Source organism: Aphelocoma coerulescens, unplaced genomic scaffold (assembly GCF_041296385.1).
Source record: "Aphelocoma coerulescens isolate FSJ_1873_10779 unplaced genomic scaffold, UR_Acoe_1.0 HiC_scaffold_271, whole genome shotgun sequence".
Classification (NCBI taxonomy): domain Eukaryota; kingdom Metazoa; phylum Chordata; class Aves; order Passeriformes; family Corvidae; genus Aphelocoma; species Aphelocoma coerulescens.
The window spans coordinates 143,910-163,374 of record NW_027183615.1 but is presented as its reverse complement, the minus strand read 5'-3'; the positions used below and the strand labels follow the sequence as shown (position 1 = coordinate 163,374).

General features: G+C 51.8%; 1 protein-coding gene across 1 annotated transcript in view; it reads left to right on the top strand.

Moving 5' to 3' along the window:
• Window positions 1-19,465, top strand: part of COL11A2 (collagen type XI alpha 2 chain) — a gene marked incomplete at its 5' end in the record, with an annotated part of 47,975 nt that overhangs the window by 8,712 nt on the left and 19,798 nt on the right. Inside the window, 20 exon segments of the mRNA XM_068999195.1 lie at window positions 670-723; window positions 2,299-2,352; window positions 3,636-3,743; window positions 3,843-3,932; window positions 4,046-4,099; window positions 7,251-7,268; window positions 7,270-7,359; window positions 8,970-9,077; window positions 10,824-10,877; window positions 10,997-11,050; window positions 12,672-12,779; window positions 13,851-13,904; window positions 14,063-14,116; window positions 14,255-14,308; window positions 15,071-15,124; window positions 15,230-15,337; window positions 17,156-17,209; window positions 18,103-18,156; window positions 18,755-18,808; window positions 18,957-19,010. Coding sequence (XP_068855296.1) covers window positions 670-723; window positions 2,299-2,352; window positions 3,636-3,743; window positions 3,843-3,932; window positions 4,046-4,099; window positions 7,251-7,268; window positions 7,270-7,359; window positions 8,970-9,077; window positions 10,824-10,877; window positions 10,997-11,050; window positions 12,672-12,779; window positions 13,851-13,904; window positions 14,063-14,116; window positions 14,255-14,308; window positions 15,071-15,124; window positions 15,230-15,337; window positions 17,156-17,209; window positions 18,103-18,156; window positions 18,755-18,808; window positions 18,957-19,010 — 1,332 coding nt within the window.

The following is a 19,465-nucleotide window of genomic DNA, read 5'->3' as shown; positions in this document are numbered from 1 at the left end:
CAAAAAATTGGGGAAGACTCCCAAAATTTGGGGGGAAAACCCAAAAAATGGGGAAAAAACCTCCAGAAAATGGGAGGGGGAAATTGGGGAAAAAACCTCCAAAAAATGGGAAAAAAACCCCAAAAATTTGGGGGGAAAACCTCCAAAAATGGGGAAAAAAACCTCCAAAAAATGGGAAAAAAACCTCCCAAAATTGGGAAAAATCTCCAAAAAATGGGGAAAAAACCTCCAAAATTGGGAAAAAACCTCCAAAAAATGGGAAAAAAAACAAAATTGGGGAAAAAACCTCCAAAAAATGGGGAAATAAACTCCAAAAAATGGGTAAAAAACCTCCAAAATTGGGAAAAAACCTCCAAAAAGTGGGGAAAAAGTCCCAAAAATTTGGGGAAAAATCCTCCAAAAATGGGGGGAAAAATGGGGAAAAAAATGGGGGAAAAAAACTCCAAAAAATGGGGGGAAAAATTCCAAAAAATGGAGAAAAACCTCCAAAATTGGGAAAAAACCTCCAAAAATGGGGAAAAAAACCCCAAAAAATGGGAAAAAAGTCCCCAAAATTTGGAAAAAAATCTCCAAAAAACTGGAAAAAAACCCTCAAAATTTTGGGGAAAAAACCCCAAAATTTTGGGGACCCCCCCCAGGCCAATTTTTGCCCCTCCCCCCTCCCCAAAGGGCCCCCCCGGCAAGGACGGGATCCCCGGGCACCCCGGGCAGCGAGGAGACGGCGTGAGTGACCCCAAAAACCCCCAAAACCGCCCAAAAAACCCCCAAAATATCCAAATTCCCCTCCAAAAACCCAAATCCCCCCAAATTCCCCCAAAACCCCCCCAAAATCCCCCTAAAAACCCCCCCAAAAAACCCCAAAAAATCCAATCCCCCCCTAAAAACCCAAATCCCCCTAAATTCCCTGAAATTGCCCCAAAAATCTCCCCCCAAAACCCCAGAAAACCCCGAAAATCCCCCCAAAACCCCCAAATTTCCCCAAAAAACCCAAAAAGTCCCCCAAAGTTCCCCCAAACCCCCCATATAACCCCAAAATCCCCCCCCCAAAACCCCAGAAAATCCCAAAATCTTCCCCAAAATCCCCCTCAAAAACCCCAAATCCCCCCCAAAATCCCTTCCTGGACCCCCCCAAAAAAATCCCTGTCCCCCCAAATCCCCAAAATCCTCCAAATCCTCCCCAAAATTCCCCCCAAATTCCCAAGTTCCCCAAAATCCTTCTAAAATCTCCCCAAACCTCCCCAAAATTCCCAAAATCCCTCCCCAAAATCCCCAAAATCCCCCCAAAATCCCCCCAAACCTTCCCAAAATCCCCAAAATCCCATCAAAATCCCACCAAAACTCCCAAAATCCCCCCCAAATTCCCCAATTCCCCCGAAAATCCCTCCAAAATCCCCAAAATCCTTCCAAAGTCCCTCCAAAATTCCCTCCAAAACTCCCCAAATCCCCCCAAAATTCCTCCAAAATCCCCCCAAATTCCCCCCAAATCCCCCCAAGTTCCCCCAGAATCCCCCCAAAATTCCCCCAAACCTTCCCAAAATTCCCCAAATCCCCCCAGAAATTCCCGAAATCCCCCCAGAAATTCCCAAAATCCCCCAAAATTCCCAAACTTCCCCCAATCCCTTCCCCAAATCCCCAAATCCCCCTTTTCCCCCCCGCCGAAATTTCCCTAAATTCCCCCAAAATCCACCCCAAATCCCCCCAAACCTTCCCAAAATTCCCCAAATCCCACCAGAATCCCTCCCTAAAATCCCCAAAATTCCCCCCAAATCCCATGAAAAACCCCCCAAAATTCCCAAAACTCCCCCAACCCCCCCAAAATCCCCAAAATTCCCACAAAATCTCCCCAAAACGCCCCCAAAATTCCCCCAACCCCCCCAAAATTCCCAAAATCCCCCAAAATTCTCCCCAAATCCCTCCAAAATTCCCGAAATCCCTCCAAAATTCCAAAAATTCCCCCAAAAGTTCCCCAAACCCCCCAAAATTCCCAAACTTCCCCCCAAATCCCCAAATCCCCCTTTTCCCCACTCCCCCAAAATCCCCTCAAATCCCCAAAATTCCCCAAAATCCCCCAAAATCCCCAAAATTCCCCAAAATCCCCCAAAATCCCCAAAATTCTCCCCAAATCCCATCAAAATCCCTCCAAAACTCCCAAAATCCCCCCCAAAATTCCCCGAACTCCCCGAAATTTCCGAACTTCCCCTGAACCCCCAAATTCCCCTTTTCCCCACCCCCCCAAAATCCCCGAAAATCCCCCAAATTCCCCCAAATTCCCCCAAATTCCCCTTTTTTTCCCCCCAGGGCTTCCAAGGCAAACCCGGCCCCTCCGGCCCCCCCGGCGTGGTCGGAGCTCAGGTGAGACCCCAAAAATGGGGAAAACGCCCCAAAATCGGCCCCAGGGCCTCGGGAATTCCCGGAAATTCCCAGAAATTCCCAAAAATTCCCAGAAATTCCCAGAAATTCCCAGAAATTCCCAAAACTTCTCCAAAAGTCCCGGAAATTCCCAGAAATTCCCAAAAGTTTCCAAAATTTCCCGGAAATTCCCAGAAATTCCCAACAGTTCCCAAAAATTCCCAGAAATTCCTGGAATTTCCAAAAATTCCCAGAAATTCCCAACAGTTCCCAGAAATTCCCAGAATTTCCCAGAAATTCCCAAAAATTCCCAGAAATTCCCAAAGATGCAAAAAAACTCCCAAAAAATTCACAGAAATTCCCCAGAAATTCCCAGAAATTCTGAAAAATTCCCAGAATTTCCTGGAAATTCCCAGAAATTTCCAGAAATTCCCAAAAATTCCCTGGAAGTTCTCAAAAATTCCCCAAAAAATTCCCCAAAAAATTCCCCAAAAAATTCCCCAAAATTCCGAAAAAACTCCGAAAAATTCTCTAAAAATTCCCAAAAAATTCCCAGGAATTCTCCAAAAATTCCCAAAAAATTCCCAAAAATTCCCAAAAAGTTCCAAAAAAATTCCCCCCAAAAATCCCCAAAATTCCCAAAAAACTCCGAAAAATTCTCCAAAAAATTCTTCCAAAAATTCCCTAAAATTCCTAAAAAACGCCAAAAAATTCTCCAAAAATTCCCAAAAAATTCCCAAAAATTCCCAAAAAGATTCAAAAAAAATTCCCCAAAAATTCCCAAAAAATTTCCAAAAATTCCCAAAAAGATTCAAAAAAAAAAATCCCAAAAAATTCTCAAAAATTCCCCCAAAAATCCCCAAAAAATTCCCAAAATTTCCCCCAAATCCCAAAAAATTCCCCAAAAATTCCCCAAAAAATCCCCAAAAATTCTCCAAAAATTCCCCAGAAATTCTCAAAAATTCCAAAAAAATCCCCAAAAAATTCCCAAAAAATTCCCCCAAATCCCCAAAAATTCCCCAAAAAATCCCCAAAAATTCTCCAAAAATTCCCCAGAAATTCTCAAAAATTCCAAAAAAATCCCCAAAAAATCCCCAAAAATTCCCAAAAAAATTCCCAAAAATCCCCCCAAAAAATCCCCCCAAAATTCCCAAAAAAATTCCCAAAAATTCCCCAAAAATTCCCAAAAAAATTCCCAAAAATTTCCCAAAAATTCCCCAAAAATTCCCCAAAAAATTCCCAAAAAATCCCCGTAACCCCCCCGTCCTTCCCGGATTTCCCGGCAGGGCTCTGCGGGCGAGTCGGGGCCGTTGGGCGAGCGAGGCCACCCCGGCCCCCCCGGCCCCCCCGGCGAGCAGGGCCTGCCCGGCCCCCCCGGCAGCCACGGCTCCAAGGTGAGCAAATCCGGGAATTCTTTGTTCCCGGGAATTCTCAGAAATTCCCGCAAAAATTCCCGCAAAAATTCCCGATTTTGGTTGTTTTTTTTGGCTCAGGGGGATCCTGGCCCCGCGGGCCCCCCCGGCAAGGACGGCCCCGCCGGATTCCGGGGCTTTCCGGGGGAGCGGGGCCTTCCCGGCGGCGCCGTGAGTGATTCCCAGAAAATTCCCGGAATTCCGGCAAATTCCCAACCCCCCACCCCCCCCCCCCCAAAAAATTAATCGAGGCCCCGGAGTGATCCCGGGAAATTCCCTTCCAGGGAGGGGGCGGCTTGAAAGGCAGCGAGGGCCCCGCGGGACCCCCCGGACCGGCCGTGAGTGCCCCTCCCCCGCCGCGCCCCCCATTCCCGGGATTGACCCCCAAATTCCTGGGATTTACCCCCAAATTCCCGGGATTTACCCCCAAATTCCAGGGATTTACCCCCAAATTCCTGGGATTTATTCCTGGGATTTACCCCCAAATTCCTGGGATTTACCCCCAAATTCCCAGGATTTACCCCCAAATTCCTGGGATTTACCCCCAAATTCCTGGGATTTACCCCCAAATTCCTGGGATCTGCCCCCCCAAATTCCTGGGGTTTATTCCTGGGATTTACCCCCAAAATTCCCAGGATCTGCCCCCAAATTCCTGGGATTTACCCTCAAATTCCTGGGATTGACCCCAAAATTCCTGGGATTTACCCCCAAATTCCTGGGATTTACCCCAAAATTCCTGGGATTTACCCCAAAATTCCAGGGATTTACCCCCAAATTCCAGGGATTTACCCCAAATTCCTGGGATTTACCCCAAATTCCCAGGATCTGCCCCCAAATTCCTGGGATTTACCCTCAAATTCCTGGGATTGACCCCCAAATTCCCAGGATTTACCCCCAAATTCCTGGGATTTACCCCCAAATTCCCGGGATTTATTCCCAAAATTCCCGGGATTTACCCCAAATTCCTGGGATTTGCCCAAAAATTCCTGGGATTTACCCCCAAATTCCCGGGATTTACCCCCCCAAATTCCTGGGATTTATTCCTGGGATTTACCCCCAAAATTCCTGGGATTTACCCCAAATTCCCAGGATCTGCCCCCAAATTCCCAGGATTTACCCCCAAAATTCCTGGGATTTACCCCCAAATTCCAGGGATTTACCCCCAAATTCCCGGGATTTACCCCCAAATTCCTGGGATCTGCCCCCAAATTCCTGGGATTTATCCCCAAATTCCCGGGATTTACCCCGAAAATTCCTGGGATTTATCCCCAAATTCCTGGGATTGACCCCCAAATTCCCAGGATTTACCCCCAAATTCCTGGGATTTACCCCCAAATTCCTGGGATTTACCCCAAAATTCCTGGGATTTACCCTCACATTCCTGGGATTTACCCCCAAATTCCTGGGATTTACCCCCAAATTCCCGGGATTTACCCCAAATTCCAGGGATTTACCCCCAAATTCCTGGGATTTACCCCAAAATTCCTGGGATTTACCCTCACATTCCTGGGATTTACCCCCAAATTCCTGGGATTTACCCCCAAATTCCCGGGATTTACCCCAAATTCCAGGGATTTACCCCCAAATTCCTGGGATTTACCCCCAAATTCCCGGGATTTACCCCAAATTCCAGGGATTTACCCCCAAATTCCCGGGATCTGCCCCCCCAAAATCCTGGGATTTATGCCTGGGATTTATCCCCAAATTCCTGGGATTTACCCCCAAATTCCCGGGATTTATCCCCAAATTCCAGGGATTTACCCCCAAATTCCCGGGATTTACCCCCAAATTCCATCAATTTACCCCCAAATTCCCGGGATCTACCCCCAAATTCCATCGGTTCCCCCCAAATTCCTGGGATTTACCCCAAAATTCCATCAATTTCCTCCCAATTTCCAGGGATTTACCCCCAAATTCCATCAATTTACCCCCAAATTCCAGGGATTCCCCTCCCAAATTTCCCGGGAATGCCCCCAAATTCCATCGGTTCCCTCCAATTCCCTCCCTTTTCCCCCATTTTTCCCAGGATTTGGGGCTTCCCCCCCCCAATTTTCCCAAATTTTGGGGTTTTTCCCAAATTTCCCAATTCTTCCCCGTTTTTCCCAGGATTTGGGGCTTTTCCCGCCCCGATTTTTCCCAAATTTCGTGGTTTTCCCCCAAAATTCCCGATTCTTCCCCATTTTTCCTGGCATTTGGGGCCTTTCCAGCCCAAATTTTCCCAAATTTCGAGGCTTCCCCCCCCCAGTTTTCCCAAATTTCAGGGGTTTTTTCCCCGAATTTCCCCATTTTTCCCGGGATTTGGGGCTTTCCCCCCCCAGTTTTCCCAAATTTTGGGGTTTTTCCCCCAAATTTCCCAATTCTTCCCCATTTTTCCCGGGATTTGGGGCTTTCTCGCCCCAGATTTTCCCAAATTTCGGGGTTTTTTTCCCCCAAATTTCCCCATTTTCCCCTGGATTTGGGGCCTTTCCCTCCCCGATTTTTCCCAAATTTGGGGTTTTTTTCCCCAAATTTCCCCAATTTCGGTTTTTTATCTGGGGCTTTGGGGCCATTCCCGCCCCGAATTCCGGGATTTTGGGAATTCCACCCCAATTCCCCCCATTTTTCCCAGGATTTGGGGCTTTTCCCACCCCGATTTTCCCAAATTTCGGGGTTTTTCCCTCCCCGATTTTTCCCAAATTTCGGGGTTTTTTCCCCAAATTTCCCCAATTTCGGGTTTTTTCTGGGGCTTTGGGGCCATTCCCGCCCCGAATTCTGGGATTTTGGGAATTCCACCCCAATTCCCCCCCATTTTTCCCTGGATTTGGGGCTTTTCCCTCCCCGATTTTCCCAAATTTCGGGGCTTTTCCCTCCCCGATTTTTCCCCAATTTCGGGTTTTTTTCCCCAAATTTCCCCAATTTTGGGGTTTTTTTCCCCAAATTTCCCAAATTTCGGGTTTTTTCCGGGGATTTGGGGCCATTCCCGCCCCAAATTCCGGGATTTTGGGAATTCCACCCCAATTCCCCCCCATTTTTCCCTGGATTTGGGGCTTTTCCCTCCCCGATTTTTCCCAAATTTCGGGGTTTTTTCCCCAAATTTCCCCAATTTCGGGGTTTTTTTCCCCAAATTTCCCCAATTTCGGGTTTTTTTCTGGGGCTTTGGGGCCATTCCCGTCCCGAATTCCGGGATTTTGGGAATTCCACCCCAATTCCCCCCATTTTTCCCTGGATTTGGGGCCTTCCCTCCCCGATTTTCCCAAATTTCGGGTTTTTTTCCCCAAATTTCCCCAATTTCGGGTTTTTTTCTGGGGCTTTGGGGCCATTCCCGCCCCGAATTCCGGGATTTTGGGAATTCCACCCCAATTCCCCCCATTTTTCCCGGGATTTGGGGCTTTTCCCTCCCCGATTTTTCCCAAATTTCGGGGTTTTTTCCCCAAATTTCCCCAATTTCGGGTTTTTTCCGGGGTTTTGGGGCCATTCCCGCCCCGAATTCCGGGATTTTGGGAATTCCAGGGCTCTCCCGGCGAGCGCGGGGGTCCCGGGGGGGGGGGGTCCCGTGGGTCCCCCCGGCCGCCCCGGCCCCCAGGGCCCCCCCGGCCCCCCCGGAGACAAAGGCGGCCCGGTGAGTCCGGAATTCCGGGAATTTGGGGAATTCGGGGAATTCTGGGAATTTGGGGAATTTTGGGAATTCTGGGAGGGGCTGTGGGGTGAAAATTGGGGATTTGGGGGGGAAAATTTGGGGGTTTTGAGGGGGTTTGGGGGGTCTGGGTGAGGCCGGAGGGCCGGGAATTTGGGGGAATTCTGGGAATTTCGGGAATTTTGGGAATTTTGGGAGGGGTTGTGGGGTGAAAATTGGGGATTTGGGGGGAAATTTGGGGGCTTGGGGGGGAAATTTGGGATTTGGGGGGCGAAATTTGGGGGGTTTGGAGGGGTTTGGGTGAGGCCGGAATTCCGGGAATTTGGGGGAATTCTGGGAATTTCGGGAATTTTGGGAATTTTGGGAGGGGCTGTGGGGTGAAAATTGGGGATTTGGGGGGGAAATTTGGGGGTTTGGGGGGGAAATTTGGGATTTGGGCGGCGAAATTTGGGGGGGTTGGGGGGTCTGGGTGAGGCCGGAATTCCGGGAATTTGGGGAATTCTGGGAATTTTGGGAATTTTGGGAATTTCGGGAATTTCGGGAATTTTGGGAATTTTGGGAGGGGTTGTGGGGTGGAAATTGGGGATTTGGGGGGAAATTTTGGGATTTGGGGAGGAAATTTGGGGGTTTTGAGGGGGTTTGGGTGGTCTGTGTGAGTCCGGAATTCCGGGAATTTGGGGAATTCTGGGAATTTCAGGAATTTCGGGAATTTTGGGAGGGGTTGTGGGGCGAAAGTTGGGGATTTGGGGGGGAAATTTGGGGGTTTGGGGGGGAAATTTGGGATTTGGGGGGTGAAATTTGGGGGGTTTGGAGGGGTTTGGGTGAGTCCGGAATTCCGGGAATTTGGGGAATTCTGGGAATTTTGGGAATTCTGGGAGGGGCTGTGGGGGGAAAATTGGGGATTTGGGGGGAAATTTGGGGATTTGGGGAGGAAAGTTGGGGGTTTTGAGGGGGTTTGGGGGGGTCTGGGTGAGTCCGGAATTCTGGGAATTTGGGGAATTTTGGGAATTCTGGGAATTTTGGGAATTTTGGGAATTTTGGGAGGGGTTGTGGGGCGAAAGTTGGGGATTTGGGGGGGAAATTTGGGGGTTTGGGGGGGAAATTTGGGATTTGGGGGGTGAAATTTGGGGGGTTTGGAGGGGTTTGGGTGAGGCCGGAATTCCGGGAATTTGGGGAATTCTGGGAATTCTGGGAATTTCGGGAATTTTGGGAATTTTGGGAGGGGTTGTGGGGCGAAAATTGGGGATTTTGGGGGGAAATTTTGGGATTTGGGGGGGAAATTTGGGGGGCTTGAGGGGGTTTGGGGGGTCTGGGTGAGTCTGGAATTCCGGGAATTCAGGGAATTCTGGGAATTTCGGGAATTTCGGGAATTTTGGGAGGGGTCGTGGGGCAAAAATTGGGGATTTTGGGGGGGAATTTTGGGATTTGGGGGGGAAATTTGGGGGTTTTGGGGTCAAGTCGGAGTTTTTTCGCTGCTGGGATTTCAAATTTGGGGCCCCGAAGGTTCCGGGAATTCCCGGAAATTCCCGGAAATTCCCAGAAATTCCCAGAAATTCCCGGGAATTCCCGGAATCCCGCGGGGATTGGGTTTTTAGGGCGAGAAGGGCCCCCCCGGCCCCCCCGGGCGCGACGGAATCCAGGGACCCGTGGGGCTCCCGGGACCCTCCGGACCCCCCGGGGGTCCTGGCGATGACGGAGACAAGGTGGGGACCCCCCGAATATCCCAAAAAATCCACCCCGAATCCCAAAAAATCCACCCCGAATCCCAAAAAATCCACCCCAAATCCCAAAAAATCCACCCCGAATCCACCCCAAATATCCCAAATCCACCCCAAATCCCAAAAAATCCACCCCGAATCCCAAAAAATCCACCCCGAATCCACCCCAATCCACCCAAATCCCAAAAAAATCCACCCAAATCCACCCAAATCCACCCCAAATCCACCCAAATCCACCCCAAATCCCAAAAAATCCACCCCAAATCCACCCCAAATATCCCAAATCCACCCCAAATCCCAAAAAATCCACCCCGAATCCCCCCAAATCCACCCCAAATCCATCCAAATCCACCCAAAATCCACCCCCAAATCCCAAAAAAACCCACCCAAATCCACCCCAAATCCCCCTGGGACCCCTAAAATCTCCCCCCAAAATCCACCTAATCCCAAATTCTGCCCCCAAATCCCAAATTTGTCTCCTCCAAATCCCAAATTTCCCCTCCCAAGACGCCCCCAAATCCCAAATCCCTCCCCCAAAATCCCAAATTTCTCCCTCAAACCCTCCCCCAAATCCCAAATTCCTCCCCCAAATCCTAAATTTCCTCCCCCAAATCCCAAACTTCCCCCGTAAATCCCAAATTTCTCCCCCAAAATACCAAATTTCTCCCTCAAACCCTCCCCAAATCCCCAATTTCCTCCCCCAAATCCCAAATTCCCCCCAAAATCCCAAATTCCGCCCCCAAAATCCCAAATTCCTCCCCCAAATCCCAAATTTCCTCCCCAAAATCCCAAACTTCCCCTGTAAATCCCAAATTTCTCCCCCAAAATCCCAAATTCCTCCCCCAAAATCCCAAATTTCGCCCCCAAATCCCCAAATTCCCCCCCAAATTCCAAATTTCTCCCCCAAATCCCAGATCCCTCCCCCAAATCCCAAATTTCCCCTCCCAAAACACCCCCAAAATCCCAAAATCCTCCCCCCAAATCCCAAATTTCTCCCTCAAACCCTCCCCCAAAATCCCAAATTTCCCCCCAAAATCCCAAATTCCTCCCCCAAAATCCCAAATTCCCTCCCCCAAATCTGAAATTCCTCCCCCAAAACCCCAAATTCCCCCCAAAATCCCAAATTCCGCCCCCAAAATCCCAAATTCCCTCCCCCAAATCCCAAATTCCCTCCCCAAAACCCCAAATTTCCCCCCCAAAACCCCAAATTCCTCCCCCAAATCCCAAATTCCTCCCCCAAAACCCCAAATTTCGCCCCCAAATCCCCAAATTCCCCCCCAAATTCCAAATTCCTCCCCCAAATCCCAAATTCCGCCCCCAAAACCCCAAATTTCGCCCCCAAATCCCCAAATTCCCTCCCCAAATTCCAAATTCCTCCCCCAAAACCCCAAATTTCGCCCCCAAATCCCAAATTTCCCCTCCCAAAACACCCCCAAAATCCCAAAATCCTCCCCCCAAATCCCAAATTTCTCCCTCAAACCCTCCCCCAAAATCCCAAATTTCCCCCCAAAATCCCAAATTCCTCCCCCAAAATCCCAAATTTCCCCCCAAAATCCGAAATTCCTCCCCCAAATCCCAAATTCCCTCCCCAAAATCCCAAATTCCCTCCCCCAAATCCCAAATTCCCTCCCCCAAAACCCCAAATTCCTCCCCCAAAATCCCAAATTTCTCCCTCAAACCCCAAATTTCCCTCCCAAAATCCCAAATTTCCCCAAATTCCCGAATTTCCAGGGCGAGGGGGGCGAGCCCGGCCCCAAAGGCGCCAAAGGCACCAAAGGGGAGCACGTGAGTGACCCCAATCCCAAAAAAATTTTGGGATCCCCCCCCCCCCAAAACTTTTGGGATCCCTCCCGTTCCCAAACCTCGTTCCCAAATTTTTTTGTGCCGTTCCCAAATTTTTTTAGGGACCCCCCGGACCCCCAGGACCCATCGGGGCCGTGGGACAGCCCGGAGCGGCCGTGAGCGGATTTTGGGGGGATTTGGGGGGAATTTGGGATTTTGGGGGAGGAAATTTGGGGGTTTTGGGGAGGAATTTGGGATTTTGGGGGGATTACGGGGGAATTTGGGATTTTGGGGGAGGAAATTTGGGGGTTTGGGGGAGGAATTTGGGATTTTGGGGGGATTTGGGGGGAATTTGGGATTTTTGGGGGGGAAATTTGGGGGTTTTGGGGAGGAATTTGGGATTTTGGGGGGAATTTGGGATTTTTGGGGGGGAAATTTGGGGGTTTTGGGGGAGGAAGTTGGGATTTTGGGGGGGAATTTGGGATTTTGGGGGAGAGATTTGGGGAGGATTTGGGATTTTGGGAGGAATTTGGGATTTTGGGGGGGAAATTTGGAGATCTGGGGAAGGTTAAAGGGGGAAATTTGGGATTTGGGGGAGGAATTTGGGATTTGGGGGGAAAATTCAGGATTTAGAGGGGAAATTTGGGATTTTTGGGGGGAATTTGGGATTTTGGGGAGGAAATTTGGGATTTGGGGGAGGAATTTGCGATTTTGGGGGAGGAATTTGGGATTTTGGGGGAGAAATTTGGGATTTTGGGGGAGGAATTTGAGATTTAGGGGGAGAAATTGGGATTTTTAGGGGAAATTTGGGATTTAGGGGGGAAATTTGGGATTTTGGGGGGGAAATTGGGATTTTTAGGGGAAATTTGGGATTTAGGGGGGAAATTTGGGATTTTGGGGGGGAAATTGGGATTTTTAGGGGAAATTTGGGATTTAGGGGGGAAATTTGGGATTTTAGGGGGGAAATTTGGGATTTTGGGGGGGAAATTTGGGACTTGGGAGGTTTAGGGAGGTTTTTGGGGATTTTTTGGTTCGATTTTGGAGGGGTTTTTTTGGGGATTTTTCAGTCAGATTTGGGGTTTTTCGGGGAGGATTTTTAGGTCAGATTTGGGGTTTTTTGGGGAGGATTTTTAGGTCAGATTTGAGGTTTTTTGGGGAGGATTTTTAGGGGGATTTTTCGGTCGGATTCGGGATTTTTTGGGGGGATTTTTCGGCCAGATTTGGGGTTTTGGGGTTTTTTGGGGGGATTTTTAGGGATTTTTCAGTTGGATTTGGGGTTTTTTGGGGGGGATTTTTTAAGGGGATTTTTAGGTTGGATTTGGGGTTTTTTGGGGGGATTTTTAGGGGGATTTTTCGGTCGGATTCGGGGTTTTTTGGGGGGATTTTTCGGTCAGATTTGGGGTTTTTTGGGGGCAGATTTTTAGGTATTTTTAGGTCAGATTTGGGTTTTTTTGGGGAGGATTTTTAGGTCAGATTTGGGGTTTTTTGGGGGGATTTTTAGGGGGATTTTTCGGTCGGATTCGGGGTTTTTTGGGGGGGGATTTTTTAAGGGGATTTTTAGGTTGGATCCGGGGTTTTTTGGGGGGATTTTTCGGTCAGATTTGGGGTTTTTTGGGGGCAGATTTTTAGGTATTTTTAGGTCAGATTTGGGTTTTTTTGGGGAGGATTTTTAGGTCAGATTTGGGGTTTTTTGGGGGGATTTTTAGGGGGATTTTTTCGGTCGGATCCGGGGTTTTTTGGGGAGGATTTTGGGGGGATTTTTGGGGTCCGACCCCCTCTTTTTCCCCCCCGTCCCAGGGCGCCGATGGGGAGCCGGGGGCTCGGGGACCCCAAGGACATTTTGGGGTGAAAGGGGACGAGGGCACGCGGGGCTTCAACGGCCCCCCCGGCCCCATCGGCCTCCAGGTGAGACCCCCCCAAAAAAAACCCAAATCCCCCCGATTTTACCCCAAAAAAACCCCAAAATCCCCGTTTTTCCCGCCCAAAAAAAAAACCCCAAAAAACCCGAATTTTCCCACCCAGAATCCCCCCCAAAATCCCAGATTTTACCCCCTAGAACCCCCAAAATCCCCAACCCCCCAATTTTCCCACCCAAACCCAAAATAATCCCAAATTTTCCCACTCAGAATCCCCAAAAATCCCCCCAATTTTCACACCCAAATGCAAAAAACCCCAAATCCTCCCAATTTTTCCCACCCAAACCCCAAAAAAGTCCCAAATTTTCCCACCCCAACCCCCAAAAATCCCAGATTGTCCCACTCAGAATCCCAAAAAAATCCCAAATTGTCCCACCCAGAACCCCAAAAAAACCCAAATCCCCCCAAATTTTCCCACCCAAACTCCCAAAAATCCCAAATTGTCCAACCCAGAACCCCAAAACAACCCAAATCCCCCCAATTTTCCCACCCAAAATCCCAGTTTTTCCCACCCAAAACCCCCAAAATCCTGAATTTTCCCACCCAGAACCCCAAAAAATCCCAAATCCCCCAAATTTTCCCACCCAACCCCCAAAAAATCCTGATTTTCCCACCCAAAACCCCCCCAAATCCTGAATTTTCCAACCCAGAATCCCAAAAAATCCCAAATTTTACCCCCAGGATCCCCAAAAAAACCCAAATCCCCCAAATTTTCCCACTTAACCCCCAAAAAATCCCAAATTTCCCCACCCAAACCCCCCAATCCCCCTCAAAATCCCAATTTTTCCCTCCCACTTTCCCCCCAAATCCCAAATTTCCCCACCCAGAACCCCAAAAATCCCCAAATTCCCAATTTTCCTCCCCAAAATTCCCAATTTTTTCTTCCCAAAATTCCCAATTCCCCTCCCAACCCCCCCAAATTTTCTCCGTCCACCCCTCCAACCCCTCCCAAAATTCCCCAAAATTCCCCAAAAATTCCCCAAATTCCCAAAAATTCACCCCAAATCCCCCAAATCCCCCAAAATTCCCCCCAAATCCCCCAAATTCCCGCTTTTCCCAGGGCTCTCCGGGTCCCGCCGGGGACAAGGGCGAGACGGGCGACGTGGGACCCCTGGTGAGCGCCCTTTGACCCCCCCAAAATTCCCAAAAATTCCCCAAAAATCCCCAAAAAATTCCCCAAAAAATTCCTCAAATTCCCACCCCCCCAAATTCCCCAAAAATTCCCAAAAAAATCCCCAAAAATTCCCAAATTTCCCCCCCTTTTTTTCCCAGGGTCCCCCCGGCCCCCCCGGACCCCGCGGTCCCGCCGGAGCTTCCGGAGCCGACGTGAGTCAAACTCCCCCCAAAAAATTCCCAAAAAATCCCCAAAAATTCCAAAAAAATTCCCAAAAAATCCCCAAAAATTCCCAAAAATTCCCCAAAAATTTGGGGTGACCCCTCCCCCCCCCCTTTCCCCAAATCCAGGGACCTCAAGGACCCCCCGGAGGCGTCGGGAATTTGGGACCGCCCGGAGAGAAGGTGAATCCTGGGATTTTGGGGGGGTCCTGGTGGGATTTGGGGGGTCCCAGGTGGAATTTGGGGGGTCCCAGGTGGAATTTGGGGGATCCCGGGTGGAATTTTGGGGTTCCCGGGTGGATTTGGGGGGTCCCAGGTGGAATTTGGGGGATCCCGGGTGGAATTTTGGGGATCCCGGGTGGAATTTGGGGGGTCCTGGATGGATTTTGGGGGTCCCCGGTGGAATTTGGGGGGGTTCCAATTGGAATTTTAGGGTTTCCCGCTGGAATTTGGGGTTTCCCGCTGGAATTTTGGGGTTTCTTGCTGGAATTTTGGGATTTCCCGCTGGAATTTTGAGGTTTCCCGCTGGAATTTGGGATTTCCCACTGGATTTTGGGATTTCCGGATGGAATTTGGGGTTTCCCACGGAATTTTGGGATTTCCCGCTGGAAGTTGGGGTTTCTGCTGGAATTTTGAGGTTTCCTGATGGAATTTCGGGGTTTCCTGCTGGAATTTGGGATTTCCCAATGGAATTTCGGGGTTTCCCACTGGAATTTTGGGGTTTCCCGCTGGATTTTTGGGATTTCCTGCTGGAATTTTGGGGTTTTCTGCTGGAATTTGGGGTTTCTTGCTGGAATTTGGGATTTCCCACTGGATTTCGGGATTTCCCGCTGGAATTTCGGGATTTCCCGCTGGAATTTGGGATTTCCGGATGGAATTTGGGGGTTCCCCCTGGAATTTTGGCTCCATCCCAAACCCAATTCCCGCCATTTTCTCCCCTTCCAGGGCGATCCCGGCGAATCCGGAACGCCGGGAATCCCGGGAGAACCCGGAGCCAAGGTTCCCAAACCTCCCACTCCCCCCCAATCCCAAAAAAACCCCTCCAAATCCCAACATTTGGAGCCCATCCCAAATTCCCAACTTTTTTTTGGGGTTCCCCTCCAGGGCCCCCGCGGGGATCGGGGGGAAAAGGGAGAATCCGGAGCCGCCGGAGCCGCCGGAGCCCCGGGCGGAAAAGGCCCCGCCGGAGACGACGGCCCCAAAGGGAACCCGGTGAGTGCCAAAGAATTCCCAAAAAAACCCCAAATCCCGGGAATTGGGGTCTTTGGGATCCGGAACCAGCCGGGGACGCCCCAATTCCCGGGATTTGGGGTCCCAGAACCGGCCGGGGACACCCCAATTCCCGGGATTTGGGGTCCCAGAACCGGCCGGGGACGCCCCAATTCCCGGGATTTGGGGTCGGGGACTGGCCGGGGACGCCCCAATTCCCGGGATTTGGGGTCCCAGACGCGGCCGGGGACGCCCCAATTCCCGGGATTTGGGGTCCCAGAACCGGCTGGGGACGCCCCAATTCCCGGGATTTGGGGTCCGGGACCGGCCGGGGACGCCCCAATTCCCGGGATTTGGGGTCCCAGAACCGGCCGGGGACGCCCCAATTCCCGGGATTTGGGGTCCGGGACCGGCCGGGGACGCCCCAATTCCCGGGATTTGGGGTCTGGGACCGGCCGGGGACGCCCCAATTCCCGGGATTTGGGGTCCCAGAACCGGCCGGGGACGCCCCAATTCCCGGGATTTGGGGTCCCAGAACCGGCCGGGGACGCCCCAATTCCCGGGATTTGGGGTCCGGGACCGGCCGGGGACGCCCCAATTCCCGGGATTTGGGGTCCCAGAACCGGCCGGGGACGCCCCAATTCCCGGGATTTGGGGTCTGGAACCGGCCGGGGACGCCCCAATTCCCGGGATTTGGGGTCCCAGAACCGGCCGGGGACGCCCCAATTCCCAGGATTTGGGGTCCCAGAACCGGCCGGGGACGCCCCAATTCCCGGGATTTGGGGTCCCAGAACCGGCCGGGGACGCCCCAATTCCCGGGATTTGGGGTCCCAGAACCGGCCGGGGACGCCCCAATTCCCGGGATTTGGGGTCGGGAACCGGCCAGGGACGCCCCAATTCCCGGGATTTGGGGTCGGGAACCGGCCGGGGACGCCCCAATTCCCGGGATTTGGGGTTGGGAACCGGCCAGGGACGCCCCAATTCCCGGGATTTGGGGTCCCAGAACCGGCCGGGGACGCCCCAATTCCCGGGATTTGGGGTCGGGAACCGGCCAGGGACGCCCCAATTCCCGGGATTTGGGGTCGGGAACCGGCCGGGGACGCCCCAATTCCCGGGATTTGGGGTCCCAGAACCGGCCGGGGACGCCCCAATTCCCGGGATTTGGGGTCCCAGAACCGGCCGGGGACGCCCCAATTCCTGGGATTTGGGGTCCGGGACCGGCCGGGGACGCCCCAATTCCCGGGATTTGGGGTCGGGAACCGGCCGGGGACGCCCCAATTCCCGGGATTTGGGGTCCCAGAACCGGCCGGGGACGCCCCAATTCCCGGGATTTGGGGTCGGGAACCGGCCGGGGATGCCCCAATTCCCGGGATTTGGGGTCCGGGAGCGGCCGGGGACGCCCCAATTCCCGGGATTTGGGGTCCCAGAACCGGCCGGGGACGCCCCAATTCCTGGGATTTGGGGTCCGGGACCGGCCGGGGACGCCCCAATTCCCGGGATTTGGGGTCCCAGAACCGGCCGGGGACGCCCCAATTCCCGGGATTTGGGGTCGGGAACCGGCCGGGGACGCCCCAATTCCTGGGATTTGGGGTCCGGGACCGGCCGGGGACGCCCCAATTCCCGGGATTTGGGGTCCCAGAACCGGCCGGGGACGCCCCAATTCCCGGGATTTGGGGTTGGGAACCGGCCGGGGACGCCCCAATTCCCGGGATTTGGGGTCCGGGACCAGCCGGGGACGCCCCAATTCCCGGGATTTGGGGTCCGGGAATGGCCGGGGACGCCCCAATTCCCGGGATTTGCTCCTTTTCCCGCTGTTTTTAGGGTCCCGTGGGATTCCCGGGAGATCCCGGCCCCCCCGGAGAGATGGGACCCAGGGTGAGCTTTGGGATTATTTGGGATTATTTGGGATTATTTGGGGCCGGAAAGTCGGGATTTGGGGGGGGTCAGGGGGGATAATTGGGATTTCGGGGGGAAAAATTGGGATTTTCTGGGGAAAAGTTGGGATTTTGGGGGGAAAAGTTGGGATTTTGGGGGCGAAAGTTGGGAATTTGGGGGTTTTTTTTGGGATTTTGGGGGGGGAAAATTGGGATTTTGAGGGGAAACGTTGGGATTTTGGGAGGAAAAGTTGGGATTTTGGGAGTTTTTTTGGGATTCTGGGAGGAAAAGTTGGGATTTTTGGGGTTTTTTGGGATTGGGGGGGGAAATTGGGATTTTTGGGGGTTTGGGGAATTTTGGGGGGAAAATTTGGGATTTTTGGGATTTTTGGGGATTCTGGGAGGAAAAATTGGGATTTTTGGGGGAAAAGTTGGGATTTTGGGGGGTTTTTTGGGGATTCGGGGGAGGGAAAGTTGGGATTTTTGGGGGGGGTTGGGGATTTTTGGGGGGAAAATTGGGATATTTTGGGGCTTTTTGGGGATTTTGGGGGGAAAAGTTGGGATTTTGGGGGTTTTGGGGGATTCTGGGGGGGAAAGTTGGGATTTTGGGGTGTTTTTTTTTGGGATTCTGGGGGGAAAGTTTGGATGTTTGGGTTTTTTGGGATTTTGGGGGAAAAGTTGGGATTTGGGGTTTTTTTGGGGAAGAAGTCGGGATTTTTGCGTTTTTTGGGATTCTGGGAGGAGAAGTTGGGATTTTTGGGGGTTTGGTTGGAAAATTGGGGGGATTTTTTTAGGATTTTGGGATTTGGGGCAGGCAGAATTTGGGAAATCCGGGATCGGGGGAATCCCGCTGGGATTTTGGGGGCGAATCCCGGGATTTTCGTGTTCCCGCAGGGCCAGGACGGAGCCAAGGGCGAGCGGGGCGAGGACGGAGAGCCCGGGGAGCCGGTGAGGGCCCGAATTCCCGGATTTCGGGGAGCCCCCAGATCCTGATCCTCGGGAATTTTGGGATCCCAATCCCTGGGAATTTTGGGATCATGATCCTTGGGAATTTTGGGATCCCATTCCTTGGGAATTTTGGGATCCCATTCCTTGGGAATTTGGGATCCCGCTCATCGGGAATTTTGGGATTGCAGTCCCCGGGAATTTTGGGATCCCTTTGATCGGGAATTTTGGGATCCCATTCCTTGGGAATTTTGGGATCCCAATCCTCGGGAATTTTGGGATCCTGATCCTCAGGAATTTGGGATCCTGATCTTTGGGAATTTGGGATCCCAATCCTTGGGAACTTTGGGATCCCTTTGATCACGAATTTTGGGATCCCGATCCCTGGGAATTTTGGGATCCCAATCCTTGGGAAATCTGGGATCCGGATCCTTGGGAATTTGGGATCCCTTTGATCGGGAATTTTGGGATCCCAATCTTCAGGAATTTTGGGATCCCAGTCCTTGGGAATTCTGGGATCCCAATCCCTGGGAATTTTGGGATCCCGACCCTCAGGAATTCCGGGCTGGATCCCGATTTTCCGCCTCCTTTCCCTCCCCAGGGCTCTCCGGGCCCCACAGGCGAGAACGGCCCCGCCGGGCCCCTGGGCAAGAGGGTAAAATCCTGGAAAATCCCGGAAAATCCCGGAAATCCCGGAAATCCCGGAAAATCCGGGAAAATCCCAACCCTCCCCCAAATCCCCGATCCCGGCTCCTCCCCGATGCCGTTTTTCCCGATTTTTTTCCATGGTTTTTTTCCCACAGGGTCCGGCCGGATCCCGCGGCCCCGAGGGGCGCCAGGGAGAGAAGGGAGCCAAGGTGGGTGATCCCAGAATTCCAAGCGGCATTCCCAGAATTCCAAGCGGGATTCCTAAAATTCCCCCTGGAATCCCCCAAATCCCTCCTGGAATTCCCAAAGTTCCCCTCAGAATCCCCAGAATTCCTCCCGGAATTCCCGAAGTTCCCCCCGGAATTCCCGAAGTTCCCCCCAAATTCCCCAAATCCTCCCGGAATTTCCCAAATTCCCACAGAATTCCCAACATTCCCTCAGGAATTCCCCAAATTCCCCCAGAATTCCTAAAATCCCTCCTGGGATTCCCAAAGTTCCCCTTAGAATCCCCAAAATCCTCCTGGAATTCCCCAAATTCCCACAGAATCCCCAGAATTCCTCCTGGAATTCCCAAAATTTCCTCAGCAATTCCCAAAATTCCCCCTGGAATCCCCAAAATCTCTCCTGGAATCCCCAAATTTCCCTCAGAATCCCCAAAATTCCT